At 39.4% G+C, this 17,415-nt stretch overlaps 1 protein-coding gene across 1 annotated transcript; it reads left to right on the plus strand.

Annotated features, from left to right (window-relative positions):
• Positions 1 to 213: 213 nt before the first annotated feature.
• Positions 214 to 9,669, plus strand: KCNA4 (potassium voltage-gated channel subfamily A member 4). Its single transcript, XM_054068980.1, has 2 exons — positions 214 to 975; positions 1,791 to 9,669. The coding sequence occupies exon 2, from the start codon at positions 2,566 to 2,568 to the stop codon at positions 4,552 to 4,554; it is 1,989 nt and encodes a 662-aa protein (XP_053924955.1). The 5' UTR covers positions 214 to 975; positions 1,791 to 2,565; the 3' UTR covers positions 4,555 to 9,669.
• The last annotated feature ends 7,746 nt before the right edge of the window (positions 9,670 to 17,415 follow it).

Here is a 17,415-nt window from a genome sequence, read left to right on the forward strand (position 1 = left end):
CCGCCCTTTCCCGCTCACCCCGAGCTCTCCTCGCTCCGCTCCCTCAGCCCCGTTCCCGCCGCCCATCGCTCCCCCTTCCCGTACCCATTGCGTTCACACGAACCCTCGGGGCGAGGCGGGGGGGGGGAGGAGGTTTGGCCGGGGCGCAGCGCGGCGCGGTGGCCGCCAGGGGGCGCCTGTCCTTGCGCCGCGCCGCTTCCCCCGCCGGCAGCCGCCGCCGAGCCGAGCGCGGTCCCGGCGCGTCCCCCCTCCCCGCGGCTGCAGGCGGGGCGGCTCCGCGGGGAGCATCCCTGCGGCTCGGCTGCGAGGGGCTGCTGCAGCTTTAAAAGCAGGCGGAAAAAACCCCACAACCTTGTATTAGAGAGCTGCTTTCTCCTCTTGGGGAGGTTTATTGGAGAGGGTTTGGGGTTTTTTTTTTGGAGGTGGGGGAGCATCACCAAAAAGCGGCACAACAAGTGGAGGCTGCGGGCGGGTCGTCCGCGGGGGAGAAACTGCAGGAAGCCAACCCCGTCCTCCCATCGCTGCGAACAGGCTGGCTGCGAGGATTACTGAACGTTGATTTACAAATCTCCTGCCAAAAGCTGGGCTTGGGAAGACCGGGCATCGCGCTTATCCCTTCATTCTGTCTCACACATAAACACATCGCCTTCTTTTTTGTTGGTTTGGTTGCTTTTTTTTTTCCTTCTTGAAAAAAAAAAAAAAAGACTCTCGCTTGTTGCCTTTTTTTTGCAAATTCCTGGGTGCGAAACAGTGTCTGTGGCTGTGCAGAGGCTTCAGCTGCCTCCTCTGCTCACTCCCGGGCGCTCTTGTGGCACCCGAAAAGAAGGGGAGAAAAATAACTCGTCAACCTGTGGTGCTGAGCGCCCGCACACACCTGCAGATGGACATCAGGCGGCGTAGACCCCTCCTCAGGACTGCTGTCACCAGACCCTTACGCTAGCAGGAACAGCGTTGCTATTTCTCTGCCTGGGAACAGTAAGTATAATAGCATTTTTAAGATCTTTTTTTTCTGCATGACACGTAGGTACGGTTATAAAAACAGCATCATTTAATAGTTCATATTCATCTTCTATCATGTATTAATAGATAAACCTATCAATGAGGCTTCTGTTTCAAAGAGGGGGGTGTGTGTGTGTGGTTTCATGTGCTTGCATGTAGATGTTGCTTCAGTGCACCTGCAGTTGTGTTTTCTTGACATATCCTATCACAATATTTTCACTTGAGTGAGCATCGTAAATGCCCGTTTCCAAATTAAATTCACTGAAATGTTCATTAGGATCGAAACATAATCCTGTTGTAGATGAAAATGTCCCGTTCTTGCATCTTAGGCGTTTCTACAAATATAGCAAAAGCTCTTTGTGTAGATACATTTATTCTTTATTATTTCATATAGACATATGTAGGAGTATCTATTATATATGTACTCAAAGATGTGAATGCACTGTGTATTGCAGTATTTTTATTAGTGTTTATAAGTGTCAGTGTTTCAGCAGCATGCGTTTGTGTATGGATGCAAGTGCTTATATGGGTGGGAATTTTGTATCTCTGTCTCTAATATAATGTGACATACCCACCCACATCCTTACCCACAAAGTCGTTCAAAATCTCTGTGCATGTGATGTGGGTGTGTGTGTAATGTAGAAGTGTGAATCGTGTGGGTAGGGGAAGATTTGAATACCGTGGTACTAGATGACACAGTTTCATTTGATCAGTGTGACCTTTTAGGAAAACAATCCAATCTTTTCCCTTTTTGTTTTGTTTATTTTTGTGTGTTTGTGCATGTGCCTCAGGTTAAGTGCTTCTTCTGCATGACCATAACCAAAGGGTGACCCATCCACTCCCTTATGTCCTATGGGGACCTCAGAGCCAGTTTCTCAGTCTTCATCTCCTCCTCCTCCTCCTCTTGCCACTGCTGCTGACGCCCTGGGTGCTGCTCCCAGGTTTGAGACATTGTTGACAGGCTGAAGAAAGGATTTGCAAAGACCTCCTCACTGTGTAAATAAAGTGATGGCTGGAATTAACTTCAACTCCCTAAATAATGATATTAAACTATAAGATTGCTAGGCCAAAGCATTACCCGGAACAAATTGTGAGGAAAGAGACTATTTGGATTTGGTGGCAATGATGAACTAAAAGCATTGGTGGAGAACAGGTACCCTTTGATTTGCATATTTGTTTTCCTCACGAATGCAGTCTTCGTGGCCTGCAAGGTAGTCATGATTCTGATCAGATCTGTGATAGCCACAGGAGATAAATGAAAATAAAGGAGCGTGGTGGATGAAAGAACAAGGCCTCAGCTGTTCCCTGGCTCAATCTGAGAGCTTCATCTTTTCTTACTAGCAAAGCAGTAGCTTGTGTCAAACCTTCCGGACAGTAAGAAAATGCAGACCTGTGGTTTTCTAAAACATAGATTAAGTGTTACAACTATGTCACCCTGCTCTGTGTCCAAGGCACTGTCCTCCAAACGCAGATGGCTTTGAACTTTCTACAGTGAAAGTTAAGGCTGCACTGTAAATAAAACCTTTTTGCATTAAGCGATAGGAAAAAAAAAAAGCCCTTGCAAAGATGGAGGTTGCGATGGTGAGTGCCGATAGCTCTGGGTGCAACAGCCACATGCCGTATGGATATGCGGTCCAAGCTCGGGCCCGAGAGAGAGAGCGGCTGGCACAGTCGAGAGCCGCAGCGGCTGCGGCTGTAGCAGCAGCAACAGCAGCAGTGGAAGGTGGGGCAACAGGTGGAGGTGGCCCATATCACCACTACCATCAAGAACAGAGTCGAGGTGCATCCTCCTCTCATGGTGGGACTGCGTCACGCAGCGGCACGTCCCACCGCCAGAGCGGTAAGAAGCGGAAGAAAGGGAAAAAGACGTGCCACCGCTTGGGAAGTAGGGAGTGTGGGGCTTCCTTCCCCTGTTCTGAGCTGCTGCCTCTCAGTGGTTCTGAAGAGAGAATTCTGAAGGACTTGAGTGAGGAGGAAGAGGAGGATGAAGACGAGGATGAAGATGATGAGGAAGAAGGAAAGCTCTACTACAGTGATGACTATGGGGAGGATGAGTTTTCATACTCGGACCAGCCACCTGATGATGGTGGAGGCCCTGGGGGTTACAGCTCTGTTCGCTACAGCGAGTACGAGTGTTGTGAGCGTGTGGTAATCAACGTGTCAGGACTGCGATTTGAGACCCAACTGAAGACATTAGCGCAGTTCCCAGAGACGCTACTGGGTGATCCAGCAAAGCGAGGCAGATACTTTGACCCTCTGAGGAATGAATACTTCTTTGATAGGAACCGACCCAGCTTTGATGCCATCCTGTACTACTACCAGAGTGGTGGTCGGCTGAAGAGGCCAGTCAATGTACCCTTTGACATCTTCACTGAGGAGGTGAAATTCTACCAGCTTGGGGACGAGGCCATGCTCAAGTTTAGGGAGGATGAAGGGTTTGTCAAAGAGGAAGAGGAGAAAGCTTTGCCAGAGAATGAGTTTAAGAAGCAGGTTTGGCTGCTGTTTGAGTACCCGGAAAGCTCCAGTCCAGCCAGAGGCATTGCTATTGTCTCTGTCTTGGTCATCCTGATCTCAATTGTCATCTTTTGTCTCGAGACTTTGCCAGAGTTCAGAGATGACAAAGAATTTGTAATGTCCCTGAGCTTAGGGAAGAGTCTTTCCAATGAGTCACTTCACCTGGATGCTGGGGAGCACACCATCTTCAATGACCCTTTTTTCATTGTAGAGACAGTATGCATCATTTGGTTCTCCTTTGAGTTTACAGTGCGCTGCTTTGCATGTCCAAGCAAAGCACAATTCTTCAAGAACATCATGAACATCATAGACATTGTCTCCATTTTGCCTTACTTCATTACTCTGGGCACTGACTTGGCACAGGAGCAGGGCAGTAATGGTCAACAGGCCATGTCTTTTGCCATCCTGAGGATCATCCGTCTGGTCAGAGTGTTTCGCATCTTCAAGCTCTCCAGGCACTCCAAGGGTTTGCAGATCCTGGGTCATACACTGAGAGCCAGCATGAGGGAACTTGGTCTCCTCATCTTTTTTCTTTTTATTGGAGTCATTTTGTTTTCCAGTGCTGTTTACTTCGCAGAAGCTGATGAACCCGCCACCCATTTTCAAAGCATCCCAGATGCCTTTTGGTGGGCTGTAGTGACCATGACTACAGTTGGTTATGGGGATATGAAACCCATAACTGTGGGTGGGAAAATAGTTGGGTCCCTGTGTGCCATTGCAGGAGTGTTAACCATTGCTTTACCAGTGCCAGTGATTGTCTCCAATTTTAACTATTTCTACCACAGAGAGACTGAGAATGAAGAACAAACGCAGCTGATGCAAAATGCAGTCAGTTGCCCTTACCTCCCAACAAATTTACTGAAGAAATTTAGAAGCTCATCATCTTCATCCACGGAGGATAAATCAGAGTATTTGGAGATGGAAGAAGGAGTTAAAGAGTCTCTTTGTGTAAAGGAGAAAAAAAGTCAGGACACGGGGAATAGTAGTGAGTCAGAGAAGAAGAACTGTGTAAATTCAAATTCTGTGGAAACTGATGTGTAATTTTGAACATTTCCAAATATATTTATGCATTAAAGAGTGCAGTAAAAATAATGAAATATGCAAACAAGAGTCCACAGCATACAGTAGTATGCCATTTAATGGTTAACTACAAATAAAAAGCATTGATAAACTTGTATTACATATCAAGTAAATGGTATAACTTGAGGAAAGGGTTGATAGATCTGATATAATTTCAGACTTTATATTTTTATTAGAATGCAAGTGTTTTTGCACATGAGGCTGAAAACTTTATGGAAAACAAGTCAGTTTTAAAGTGGGTGCATGAACTGTCGACATCACTAATAACAGCTCTGTGGTAAAAGTTGGCATTCAGAGGTATTTACTATGTAAGAAGCAATGAAGTTTGTTAGTCATTTATCTATTTATCAGTGCTTTAATAGCAGCTACCATGAATCATTGGATACCATAGTCTTTGTTTTTCAAATGGTAAACTTATTGTAAAAAGATATTCTACAGAAGATAAATCTAAATTTTTTTTCTTGAACTCTATACTGCTTGTTTTTAACTGGAAATTTAATTTGAAAAGGCTGCTGAACCTCCAGAAATTGTTTATTTTTATAACTCTCTTTGGAGGCATTGCAACATTTGTTGTCTAATAATGAAAGAAATGAAGTAAGAGAATCATTTAACCTGGTCTGACTGCAGAGGCAAAATGACTGGAATGCTTTTTTGCACTACTTTATATGCTGGAGATATATTGAAAGAGACTTCATACTGTGAATGTTTACTAATGTAATAGTTCAATGACAATCATTGGAAGAGTGAATTCTGCATCATATTTTATTGTTTCTCTTTTCTTTGTGATGCTGATGGCGAAACAGCTAACGTTACATTAATTCCATACTATTTTTAATTATGAATATCTGTGATCTGGAAAAGGATTGTGAAGTAAAATTTTATAATCAAAATTATTTGAAATCAGTGTTTTCTACTGATGCCCTCAAGAAATACCAACCTAATTTATGTCTTTTCCGTGGTTAATTTAACATTCAGAGTCTATGATTAGTACATGCGCTTTGTCGGTATTGAAGAAATTCACTGTATGGGAGGAGAAGGCAGAAGTAATAAGATATTCAGTTGTTACAGTACTGACAACTGAGAATTGCTAACTTTTAACATGCTATTATTGGTGCTGCATTTTCCCTTAATTACAGCTTTCACCCATGTGTATTTGAAGCAACATTTGAGATCCAAAATAGGCATTCTGGGATTCAAAATGAACATGTTGGGTCCCATGCAGTCCTTAAGAAAACATTCCATGATTTCTTTTCACTGATTCTTAGGCCAGCTGTATTTTACTGTGTCAAAAACTTCCATTGCCCTTCCTAAGAGACCAAGGTAGGTAAAAATTATTTGGCCTACAATACATTCCAGACTCCAGAATGAAATAGGTAAGATATTGCTGCAAATAACATAAATAACAGATGCAGAATAGGCATTTTTTTCAGACTTACAGTTACCTAGGGAAGGTGCAATTAAACTGGAACTGTTTTTGAAGAGGCACTGTGGAGCATTCCAGATTATAAAACTTGAACCAAATTGGCATATGCACTTTACAGGCTGGGACAAGACACTGTGAGAGAAAAAGAAGCTTACTGACACTACTGAATTACAGTAGTTCTGCAATATTCAGTTAAAGCTAAGTAGAGGATTTTTGCGGGAAGGAAGAGGGTGGGAGAGGAGAACTAGTTAGTGGCTGATGTATATAGTTCTGGAGCTGAAAAGTGACAATAAAAGCAGTCCAGACTGGGCATCCTCAATATTATGCAGAATGCATCACATAAGCGTTGTTTACTGTATGCAGCATTCGGTGGTATTGAACAAATTTTTTCTTTAATGTTTGGGTTTTGCCTTCATGGATTTTCTGTGAATCACCTCGTGAAAAGGTTTCTCTACTTACCTTCTTTTTCACTGCAGAAGAACTAATAAAAAACAAGATACAGACAAAAGGCTGCGATGTGCTGAGCCCTGGTTCGAAACTTGAGTTTAAATGTCCAATTCCTAGGTTAAAACCATAGAGCAGGCTTTGCTACGTTTTTGATGTGTAGCATTAAACAAAACTCCTTTTTAGTGTTGTGATACTAACTCCTACTGTATTCTGAATGAAAGAACTCACTCATTTTATACACAGATGTTTGCCAAAACTGAATATTGCATTTTATTGTAGCGCACCTGCGTTAATTAAATACTTTTCTCTACAGGGGCAATATCAGAAGTGAGGATGAACATTCTGTAAAGTCCAGCAAAAAAATCTATAACTGAAAGTATTTTTTTTTTTATCAACTAGGAGTTAATGATATAAAGAGCATAAAGATTCTTTGGCTTTGTTATCCAAGGCCACTTGGATAACAAACACACTATCGAGTGCTACAGCATTGCGCTCCGGCTCTATCTGCCTCTCGACTGCCTTTTCTTTAAAATTATTGCCTTTTAAACAAAGGTAATGCTCTACAACTCAAACTCTTTCATTCTGAATTGGTTTTATTACTTTAATTACTGGAACTCTGTTATCTAACAGCAGGACAAGATCTGTTTGGAGAACAATACACAGGCTGGAAAAGGGGGATAGCAGGAACCTTATAAAGTTTAATGGAGATAAGTGCGAGGTCTTGGACCGTGACAAGAATGTAGAAGTACTAGCTAGATAAATAAAGAACTCAGAGAAAATAAATATTGCATATTTGCAGTATTGACTGGTTGAAGGGGAAGGTGGTTTATAAGAGGTGGAATTTTAGATTTCTAATGTAAATCAGGAAAAAAAGCTCTTTGAATAGTTCTTAGAATACATTCACGCTGTAGACATGAAGCTCAGCATGAGGTAACTCTTGAAGTAGTTACTCAGCTTCTCCAGCAAGTTGTTCACTTATTCTGCTACCAGTACACAACCTTTTAATTTAAAACAGTTTTGGCGATGTCTGTATTACGCTGTGATCATAGCAGTACCTTATTCTATGAAGAAAAAGGTCTTACTGTAGGATCTCATAGCCTTTGACAGAGCAATATTCTGGGCATGTCAGCGCTTCACACTGCAGTACTGTGGCGGCGCAGTACGTTCTGGAATGGAAGCCAATACCTTTACTTGGGGTGGCTTATAGCTTGGTTGTTCAACTACCCATCGGTCCAGTCAGTTACAACACAGCTTAGAAATGCCAAAGTCCTGCCCCTAACATGCTAAAACCCAAAGATACCAAGTGCTTAAAGAAACAGATACTTCCATTAAGTATCACTTCCGTTAGAGTTGTGTGCTAGAGGAACTCTGTATTTCAGCTGTTATGTCTCAAAATTGCTACTGCTGCTTCTGTCAAAGCTTTCTGAGTCTTACTGGACACTGACAACCCTTAGAAAAATAATTTTATTGTCACTTGGGCATTTTACATTTTAAATTATAGTGGTGAAATGCATTCCTGATGTAACTGATGTGAATGCACTAGGGAGCATTTTAGTTCTACTAATGTAGTTCAGATACTTTCACATTGACATACATTTCAGCTAAAAATAATGCAAAATGAGATATTTTGATATCTGAAGTTCACTTGCAGTGGTGAAAAAATTTGGAGGAGTTCCATTAAAATTCATGGAATCACAGCAACATCAAATCAAATTTACTGTGTACTGGCACTTATTTAAAGAAATTCACGAGTCTTTTTATAGTAACCTTAAGTGCCAAGGCCAGACTCATGAAGAGAGAGTTTTGCCAGCTGAGGCATTGGATTTAATGCCTGACTTCAGAGATCCATATATATTATATATATATTTAATTACAATTATGGAGTTTTCTGATATTACATTGATTCCTTGAAAATTTCAGCGTGGATGCTGGAACTGTATCAAGAGGAAGTTTTGTATCACCTTGTTAGGGAGTTCTTGGTGAAGCTTTTTAGTGTTCAGTTAAGCTTTCTCAGAATGATTCCAAAAGAGGCCAATTCCATTTGATGAAAAATGTAAGCTTTTTGTTTGTATTTGAAAGAAAATTTTTCTGCTCACATAGTTTTGTTGTGTAGAACCCATTTCTGTGATGTCCGTATAGTGTGGAATAAATTTGGGAGATCAAAGGAGTGAAAAAACCCACTGCTATCATGATTCCATCTAATTCATGACAACGACGTTCTTGGAGTTTGGTAGTATTAACAGGCATAATGGACATTATGTGGTCATAAAAAATGGGATTTGAGTGTGTTTTCAGTCATTAAAACTAGTCAAATAGCATTGGAATGTGAAAATGATTTTGCATAATACTGGTGTGCCAATAGTTTGGGAGCGGGTGGTAACCTGGAATAAAGGATCATTATCTTGTAACTCCTGATATGGAAAGTTTCTCTCTAATATGCTTTCAGGTGCTGGAAGTCATTTGACTTTGGATATGAAAAAATAGTGCTGTTACCCAAGAATATGAAATACTTCCTGTGCCTCTTTTGATGAACGTAGGATAAATACACTATGGAAAACCAGCAAAATATCAGAAAGTCTATTCCATGGGTAACTAGTTTCAGGAAAGTCTTTCCTGCAGAGGATTGGAAAATGAAATGTTTTTTTCCGGTGATCCCACACTCATGAAAGTAATTCTAATTATAAATGAATTTTTGGTATAAGCTTTATACTTTATTGATAGTCCTCAAATTAATTATGAACTATGGTGCTTCAGACTATGTCACTAGCTTCCTCTAACTACTTGTTCCTTACTAGTTCCTTATTGCTGCCTTTTGTCACTGTATCCAGTTATGAAATTGGCCTGAGATAGTAATAAACAAAAGCAAGCATTAAAAAAAAATATCTATAATGTCCAGCATACAATTTTTTTTGCCGTCAGGTAAACCAAAGTGACATTCTGCAATCTCTGTGGACGTGGGACGGGACGTGCATTTTCCTTTCCCTATAACTGAATGATTAAATATTTCTGATTTTGCATTGAATAAGGTCTAGTTTATAGATCGACCATATCTACTGCAGCTCTGCTTGAAACAAATGCTTGTAGAAAAATTGGCAGTTTAAAAAAAATGAACATACCTTCATTTCCACAGAGATCATCTAATGTGGAAAAAGATCGACAAATTAATTCTGGGTTAAAGTGCATAAATGTTTCATACCTGGCAAGCAGGTACAAACACAAAACTTTACATATTGCTGCCATGCTTTCTGTATTTTCAGAGCTCTGATGACATTATCTCTGAAGGAAGAGTCGTTAAAGAATTATGTACAGAGACAGTTGAATTAATTTTTTATTTTTAATCTTTTCCTGTGAAATCTTAATGTACCGTGAGACCTTTTTCTGCAACAGGTCCTTTGGGAAATAAATACATAAGTATATATGAAGGAAAGAAGAGAAATCTTAAATTACATTTCAAAATCTGATAAAATGTTCTAAATTGAGGGAAAGGAGGTAAGTGAAAAGTTCATTTATTTTTTTTTTTTCCCTTCACTTGTGCATTTGTGATATTGCCATTGAAAATGAAAACAAATTGGGGGCAAACTGGTAGAACGGAGGGGTACTTCATGCATTGTATCTCTTCCAGGTACTCTGATCTCAGGAAGAGCGGCATCTGCATCTTGGATCAGCTGCTGCTACTGTGTCATGCAGCTGGGAAGGTGCTCATTACACCGAGCAGTACCAAGTGGGTTGGGAGAGGATTCTTGGAAGAGTTTGGCCTGTCTGGTAAATTCATGCTCCCACCACAACTGTTCTATCTGATTTTTAAGTTATTTGCTCCAAAATACCATGGAAGCTTTTTAGACAGAGGCGTCTCAGAGGCTCCAGTCTGCTGGTTCTAAGCTACAGAAGGGCTTAGGTCCACATTCACAAAATGTCCCTTTAGGCACTTGACTTCCATTCGTTTCATTAGGAATTCCTGAATCTGGGACCGTATGATTTGCTTAAGGTCCAAAGGAAGAGCTGGTTTCCCAGGTTTTACAGGGATTCCCTGAGGAGTGCAAGAAGTGACAGCACACATTGAAGACTGATTTAGGTCTTTGTTTTTATTTTCAATCTCTTGTTTTAGTGTTCTTGGGACATTTCTGTTCAGAGTAGGGAGGAGGATGAATAGATTCAGCAATGTCAAAGGCATCTTTAATTGTAGATAGCTACATTTTTCTGTTCTTAGCAGTCAGAATAAGGGTTTATTTAGTTATTTATTTAGTCTTAACTGTTTGTATACAAGCTGTTTATAAGAGAGAATATACACTGACTTTGAAATTATCATCCTGGACATGAATGGTAGGTTTCAGTTCAGAAAAAAGAAATGAGATATAGCCAGTTTAACTCTTGTAATTTGTTTTAAGTATGCTGGCTTTGAGTCCAATCGTCTTGCACTGAATTAATCTAAAATTCCTGTGTCAATAGCAGACAGTGCTTTACCTACTATTGCAGTATATGACAACTGATTGGAGAATTGATTATCATAGTATCATAGAATAGTTAGGTTTGGAAGTGACCTCAAAGATCATCCAGTTCCAACCCCCTGCCATGGGCAGGGACATCCCACTGGCTCAGGCTGCCCAAGGCCCCATCCAACCTGGCCTTGAACACCTCCAGGGATGGGGCAGCCACAGCTTCCCTGGGCGACCTGTGCCAGTGTCTCGCCACTCTCATCATGAAGAAATTCTTCCAAATGTCCAGTCTAAATCTGCCCCTCTCCAGTCTATACCTGTCCTCCTGGTCCTATCCCCACAAGCCTTTACGAATAGCCCCTCTCCAGCTTTCCTGTAGGATAAACATGTTTCCATGTTTTCTATCTTTGTATTTATATTGATATGGTTATGATGCAAACTTATGCTGTAGAGGAGGGATGCTCCAGAGGGCTTCACTGTGTGTTTATCTTCAGTGCTAGAAGAGCAACACTGCATGATATTCTTTGGAAAAAAATCCAATCGCATGCATTGGGAGACAGTGCTTCTTCCTTTTCTCCTCTGCCTTGCACAATTGGAGGACAAGACCTACTCTGTGCACTACGGCACATGCTTGCCCTGCACTGTAGATTCAGCCATGTCTCTCATTTCTGTTCCATTTAGATCAGTGAAGGTTTGTTTGCAGTCAGAGCCTGTGATATCTGTCCTTGTGGTTTACCCGCTATATGAATGAACTTTAATTTCTGCCTTTTGTTGTCTCCCTATCAGTACAGCTTTGTAATGAATTCAGGCTGTCACTCAGTGACAGTTTTTTCTAACACAGTGGAGCCCGAATACTTAAAACAGCAGAAGACTGTTGATATGAAATAAAGGTACCTTTTGTTTTCCTGTCCAAATAGGATAAAATATGTTTGTATTACAGCAAGTTACACATTCCACCAACTGTGTGTTTCAGGGTAAATAAGTTATATTTCATTAAGGAGCTTGTACTTTCAAGGTGCCCTCAATTTGCTCTAAATTCATCAGGAATTTAAGACAAGGAATATTTTTCAGGTCTCACGTGTGAAGGAAGATGATTCCTCTTTGCATTCAAAATTGCAAGGCATTATTATAAAGCAGAAAGCTTGCATGTTTTTCAGGTTTAAGGAAGCTAAGGAATAGTAGCTATCCTGTTAAAGTCTTTCTTAAATATTAGCGGCAGACACATACTGAGAAAAACATGGTTTCATCACAGGGAAGGAGTAGAAAAGATTTTTTGATTGCAAGTTTAAAGAGTGTGCTCGTATTATATTGTGTGCCGAATGACAAGCTCAGATAAAATTTATTGTAGCAGGAATCTATCCTGCAGAAAGTACAGTAGAGGTATTGTATAACAATTTATACTTCAGGATTTATTTCTGTATACATTTATTTCTATTGGTTACGTATAAGCACTGTTATTATTCCCGACTTACGGATCACAAAATTCAAGACAACAATGCTGTAAGGATTTCAGTAAAAGAGGAACAGCAAGACTTAATGCTTCTGAGTATCCTTTAGAAGAAATTGTTATTTTGGTATCATTTACTTTGTGAACGGCTGCTGTAGTAAGTGATATAATGATTCAATGGGTTAGAAGACACAAATGTTTTCTCTGGCTAGTAAATATTTTTTGTTATTCAGAGCTTAATGGAGGATTAGCATTTTTCCTGCCTTTGAAATCTGTAGAAAATGTGGAAGGACACTAGCAAGTAGAAATGGTACTAATTTGTTTCTCTTTGACCTGTCTTACAAAATAATATTTCCAGAATCGATTAGTAATACTGGTCAGCTCCATTCTTAAGTGAAATGTAATGACTGTAAGAGATTTATTTTTGGAACAATGCAGAGAATGTGCGTTTTAAATTGTCTCATTTTTGTGCACCTGGAAATTAAGACGTTCAGACCACTAGCTGGTTTTCAAAATTTCTACCCTGATGGCTCTACCGACTTTATTTCTTTGGGAGGAAAGAGGAGTTATATTTCAGTCTGTTTGATCTCTGTGTTTTTCTGTACTTTTGAACTATACCCAATAGAGATGACCTGAGAATCCACAATGTTTTCAGGCGTAGTCTTGGTTGTCTTGGCACTTAGATGTGGTTTAAAAAGTTCATTTAATAGTCCGGCATCTTAGATTGTGATGTTTCTAAAGAAATACTCCCAGTCGTTTCTATGCCTGAAAATGTCTTGATGTCAGAAAAAGACTGTAAAAGCACATAACAAGAATGGCAATTTGGGGTACTAAAAAAGGTATCTTAGCTCTGTTACTCTAATTTTATAATGGTTGAAATGCTTGAGAGGGTGTCTAAAAGATGAGTAATCTTTACTCCCAATCCATTTTTCCTTTGTGTTTTATAAATAGGAGGGGGAAAAAAAGTATAGCCTGATACGAACTTAATTAATGAAAAAATTCTGCGGTGTTGGTCTTTACTTACTCTGTCAAAGGTGGAAGGTTTCCTATGTGGTTTGTACATAGGTTCTGAGTGTCAAATATGACTAGCAGTTAAAAAGGAGATTAGACCTTGAATATCATAGTTTCAGAGAAAGCCAGACTGATTTTGCCTATATTTGTGCACACAGATGGGAAACTGATGATGGAATAATTATTTATAAACGAGCAGTTTACGTCCTATAGATGCATGCTGTCAAGACAGGGCTGTAGTGGTTTGTATGTCAGTGGTACACAGTCCTTAGAGGAAGGAAGGGCTATGGTAGAACTCCCACTTTTAGTGAACTGGAAGAGCTGCCTGGTGATGCTGTTTGCAGCTTAAACCTTCAGCAGAAGCAACTGCTCCGCTCAGACAGAAAACTATGTTGTTGCATTGCTCCAAGTCTGTATGCTTCTGTTTGCTGCCTGATCGCACACTAGGCAAGAAGAAATGCGGAGGGTAGATTTCTTAAATGATAGAGCTAGTATCAGCGACTGTATTGTTTCACATTGGTAATGAGCTTCACACACTTGGAGAAAGTGCATTTAAATCCCAGGATTGAGGAGAACTTGACAGGAGTTACTCTGCTTCTGCAATAACCCTTGGTGCTTCAGGTTATGGAAAAGTTCTGCTTTGTTCTTTCTGAGAGCTCAGCCACCTCTCTCTTTTTCCTGCTAGATCTACAGATAGTGGTCTTCCTGCAAATCACTTAAGGTGGATCATATTTCTGTTTTACTAAATATTGTTACTCAAATAAATACTTATACCAGAAACACATTCAAAATTGTGTTGTCCCCAACCCATATAGACAAGCAGGTGCTTCACGATAAAGAAAATCTAAATAAATATTTAACGATATTCATATTGACAAGGTAATTTATATATATATACACACATTCTCACATAGAAATCAGCGTCAAGGAGGACATTACATTCTGCAGGACTAAGATCTCTGTTTACAAAGATATGGAGATCTGCAGCATTTTGCAGAATCAGATTCTGAAAAATCAGAACTAAACAGACGCGTTGGAATCTAAGTTTTGGAGCTTGGCATTATCTTTGTGCGTACCACTGATTTTAGTATTGAGCCACATAAAAGTAGCTTTTGTTTTTAGGACAGGAAGGTCAGAAATACAGAAGATAGAAATGGAATTGTGACTATATTCATGTGACACGGCTCATACAGGACATGGCGCAGTGCTCAGGTATTGGAGCCAGTTCTGATTAAATTTTCTCACAACCTGGAGCAGCCTAACCCAGAATGCAGTGGAGGGATATTTGTGTGGGTCACCATGAAGTGTATCTCTACAATTGCCTGTCCTAGGATAACATAAATCCCTTTGAATGACATTGTATTTTGCTAGAGATATTTTTTACTATACTTGTTCATCAGCTATTGTAAATTAACAGAACAGTTGTTGATTTATGGAATGGTTTTTTGAGGTGATTTTTTTTTTCTTAGAGGGATGAAAGTAAAAAGGAAAAGAACAGCGATATGGAAGAGTTAGTATTTACGATAGGATTTGGGGTTTTTTTTATTTTGCAAGGCAAAACAGAAAAGGACATTTCCTTGCGTCACATTCCTCTTGATTTAATATAAGCAAAGAACAAAAAGGGTTTTTTTTTGGAGTCTGGTGCAACACCCTTCTCTCCTCCCCCTTTAGATTCATTTTAATTTCCATTTAAATTCACTCTGTTTTCTTACTGAGAATGTTACATACAAGAAGGTTTGGTATTCTAATTCTCATAGAATGACGCTAAGAAGAGAGAAGAAGGTTTTGTAATTTTATTACTGTTTGCTCTACAGACATTGTTCTTAGGCATAATGTGTACAATACATCTCACAAGCCAGTTTATTAGGACTATGTGTATATGAAATGCCCTTAAGCAGTGAAAGCCTTAGGCTGTTTGGTCAGATTTTTGTATGATAAATTGCTTTACTTAACCGCAAACATCTGTCTGCATTTGACATTACTTGGGTTTTATACTTTCTATAGACACAAGAAGCTGAACAGAACTGAATTATACAACTCTTGAGAAATTGTGTATAGTTGCATATCTACTTATTTTCTATTCTGGAGATCTGATCTAGTTGATATTTTAGGATGACCAGATTTTATTAATGAGGCTGCTCGTTATGAAAAGAACGCAACAGTCCAGTTCCACTGGCATTTTTTGTTTTATGAAAATGTTTCTGTATTTTTTGTATCAGATGTGATATTTTTTTCCCCACCAGATGTCACGCAAACGAGCCATAATTATGTAGACACGTATTCACAGTTTAGAGTGCAGGGAACCTGCTTGATGACTGACTAATATTGACAAATTCTTGCTGAATGCTCTACTTGTATAAATACAGCATTTACTTGTTCCAAACCACCTACACTTATTTCTGTTTTGAGATTTATGTACTCAGTAATATTTTTTTTTTTAGCCTGTATGAAGAAGATATTGTATTAAATGAAGAAAATGCTGCATTTTAATGCTGTGGTTAAATTTACCACAGAGTTTCTCATGCTACTTGCTAATTCCTTCTGCTTCTATTAAGTTTTCCCATTTATTTTATAAATGCAGAGTTTGTTTTAAAGGTTTATTCCCAAGAAGCAAGTGATTTGATCATATACAGCCTTAGTTTTGAGACTTCAATATTTATTACCGGTTTGTATGCTGTGTTTCACTGAAAACCTCTTGGTCAACTGGCCATCATCAACTTCAATTATTTTTTCATAATTTCATATACAGTACTATTTAATATCTTATGATTTAAATTATAGTCAGCCATGATAATATCCACGAGGTTCCAGTCATAGTCTTTCTCTCTTGTTACTGTATAAAGAATAGTGTATATTCCATTGGCTTATTGAAGAGGCCACGGGGCTCCGTTCAAATTGGTGGACCCAAAATAGTCATGACTGATGCAGTGAACTACTTGGAAATGATGCGTTTCTGCAAAGGCTCTGATAGTCCCTGCAGACCAGCACACCACCAATACTGTAATAGGTATTTGCAGGGTTTCTCGGTGACTACGGACGCCTGAAGTTCTGTAAGAGGGAATGCTGAAGGGAAGACTCTCAAGGAGCTGCAGAGAACGTGGATCTACTTGAGGATGCTCTGCCTGCTGCTTCTGGATCAACTCAATCTTTCCTCCTTTCTTCTGCAGAGACTCTGGACTTGCAGAAGAGACAATGCCGTGAAAAAGGCAAATCCTGCTTACACTTGACTATAAAGAATAAGAAATTTTCTTTGTTTGTCACTTAACATCCAACTCTTCCAGAAATGGAATAACAACAATGTGATGTCTTAAAAGGGTTTAAGTATATAACTGCCAGGCATTTTCCTCAGAGGGAAGAAAGGAAGCTCAGACTCCATGAATGACAATCCAGATGAGTCGTCCTCCCTTTTCCTTTAGCTAGAAATTTCTTTTCCTAAGCCAAACTAATTATTGATTACAATTACCCCTGTTTCTTTACCCTTGGATAGCTAAGAGGCGTTTCTATATGCTATAGGGTTTTTCTTATACAAAGACTTGAGCAGGGAGAGGTAGTGTTCTGTTGTCGGTAAAATGAACTAGTGGAATATCAGTGTTCTTAAGTATATGTGACCTAATAAGAAAACTCAGTAACTAAGCATGGAAGTGTAATTTTAGCAGAGGACAAATCACATTGGGTATATTCAGTTTCTTTTACATTAAACCAGTGAGAATATCATTGCTCATCTTTCTCAGGTGTCTTTTACTTAACCACATAGCAAAATGAGTAGTCAAAGAATATAAATAGAACGGAGAGCAATTGTAAAATGCTGTCTAAAATGAATAGCTGAAATCTAATTTGGAAAATAATGGCAATCGAATAAATTCAGGATTCTAGTTGGAGGTTTTTGGTTTTTTGTTTTTTTTTTTTTTAAATGCCTGGCCTAAGATGACTAACAAAACCATTCTAATCATAAAAAACGACATCAAACTTTTTTTCATTCTGATTAATGCTATCACTCAGTAATGTCTTCTTGCTTTTAAATATTTTTAAAATGTTTTTTGTGGTTGAGACAATTCTTACTT

Source organism: Cuculus canorus, chromosome 5, assembly GCF_017976375.1.
Source record: "Cuculus canorus isolate bCucCan1 chromosome 5, bCucCan1.pri, whole genome shotgun sequence".
Lineage (NCBI taxonomy): Eukaryota > Metazoa > Chordata > Aves > Cuculiformes > Cuculidae > Cuculus > Cuculus canorus.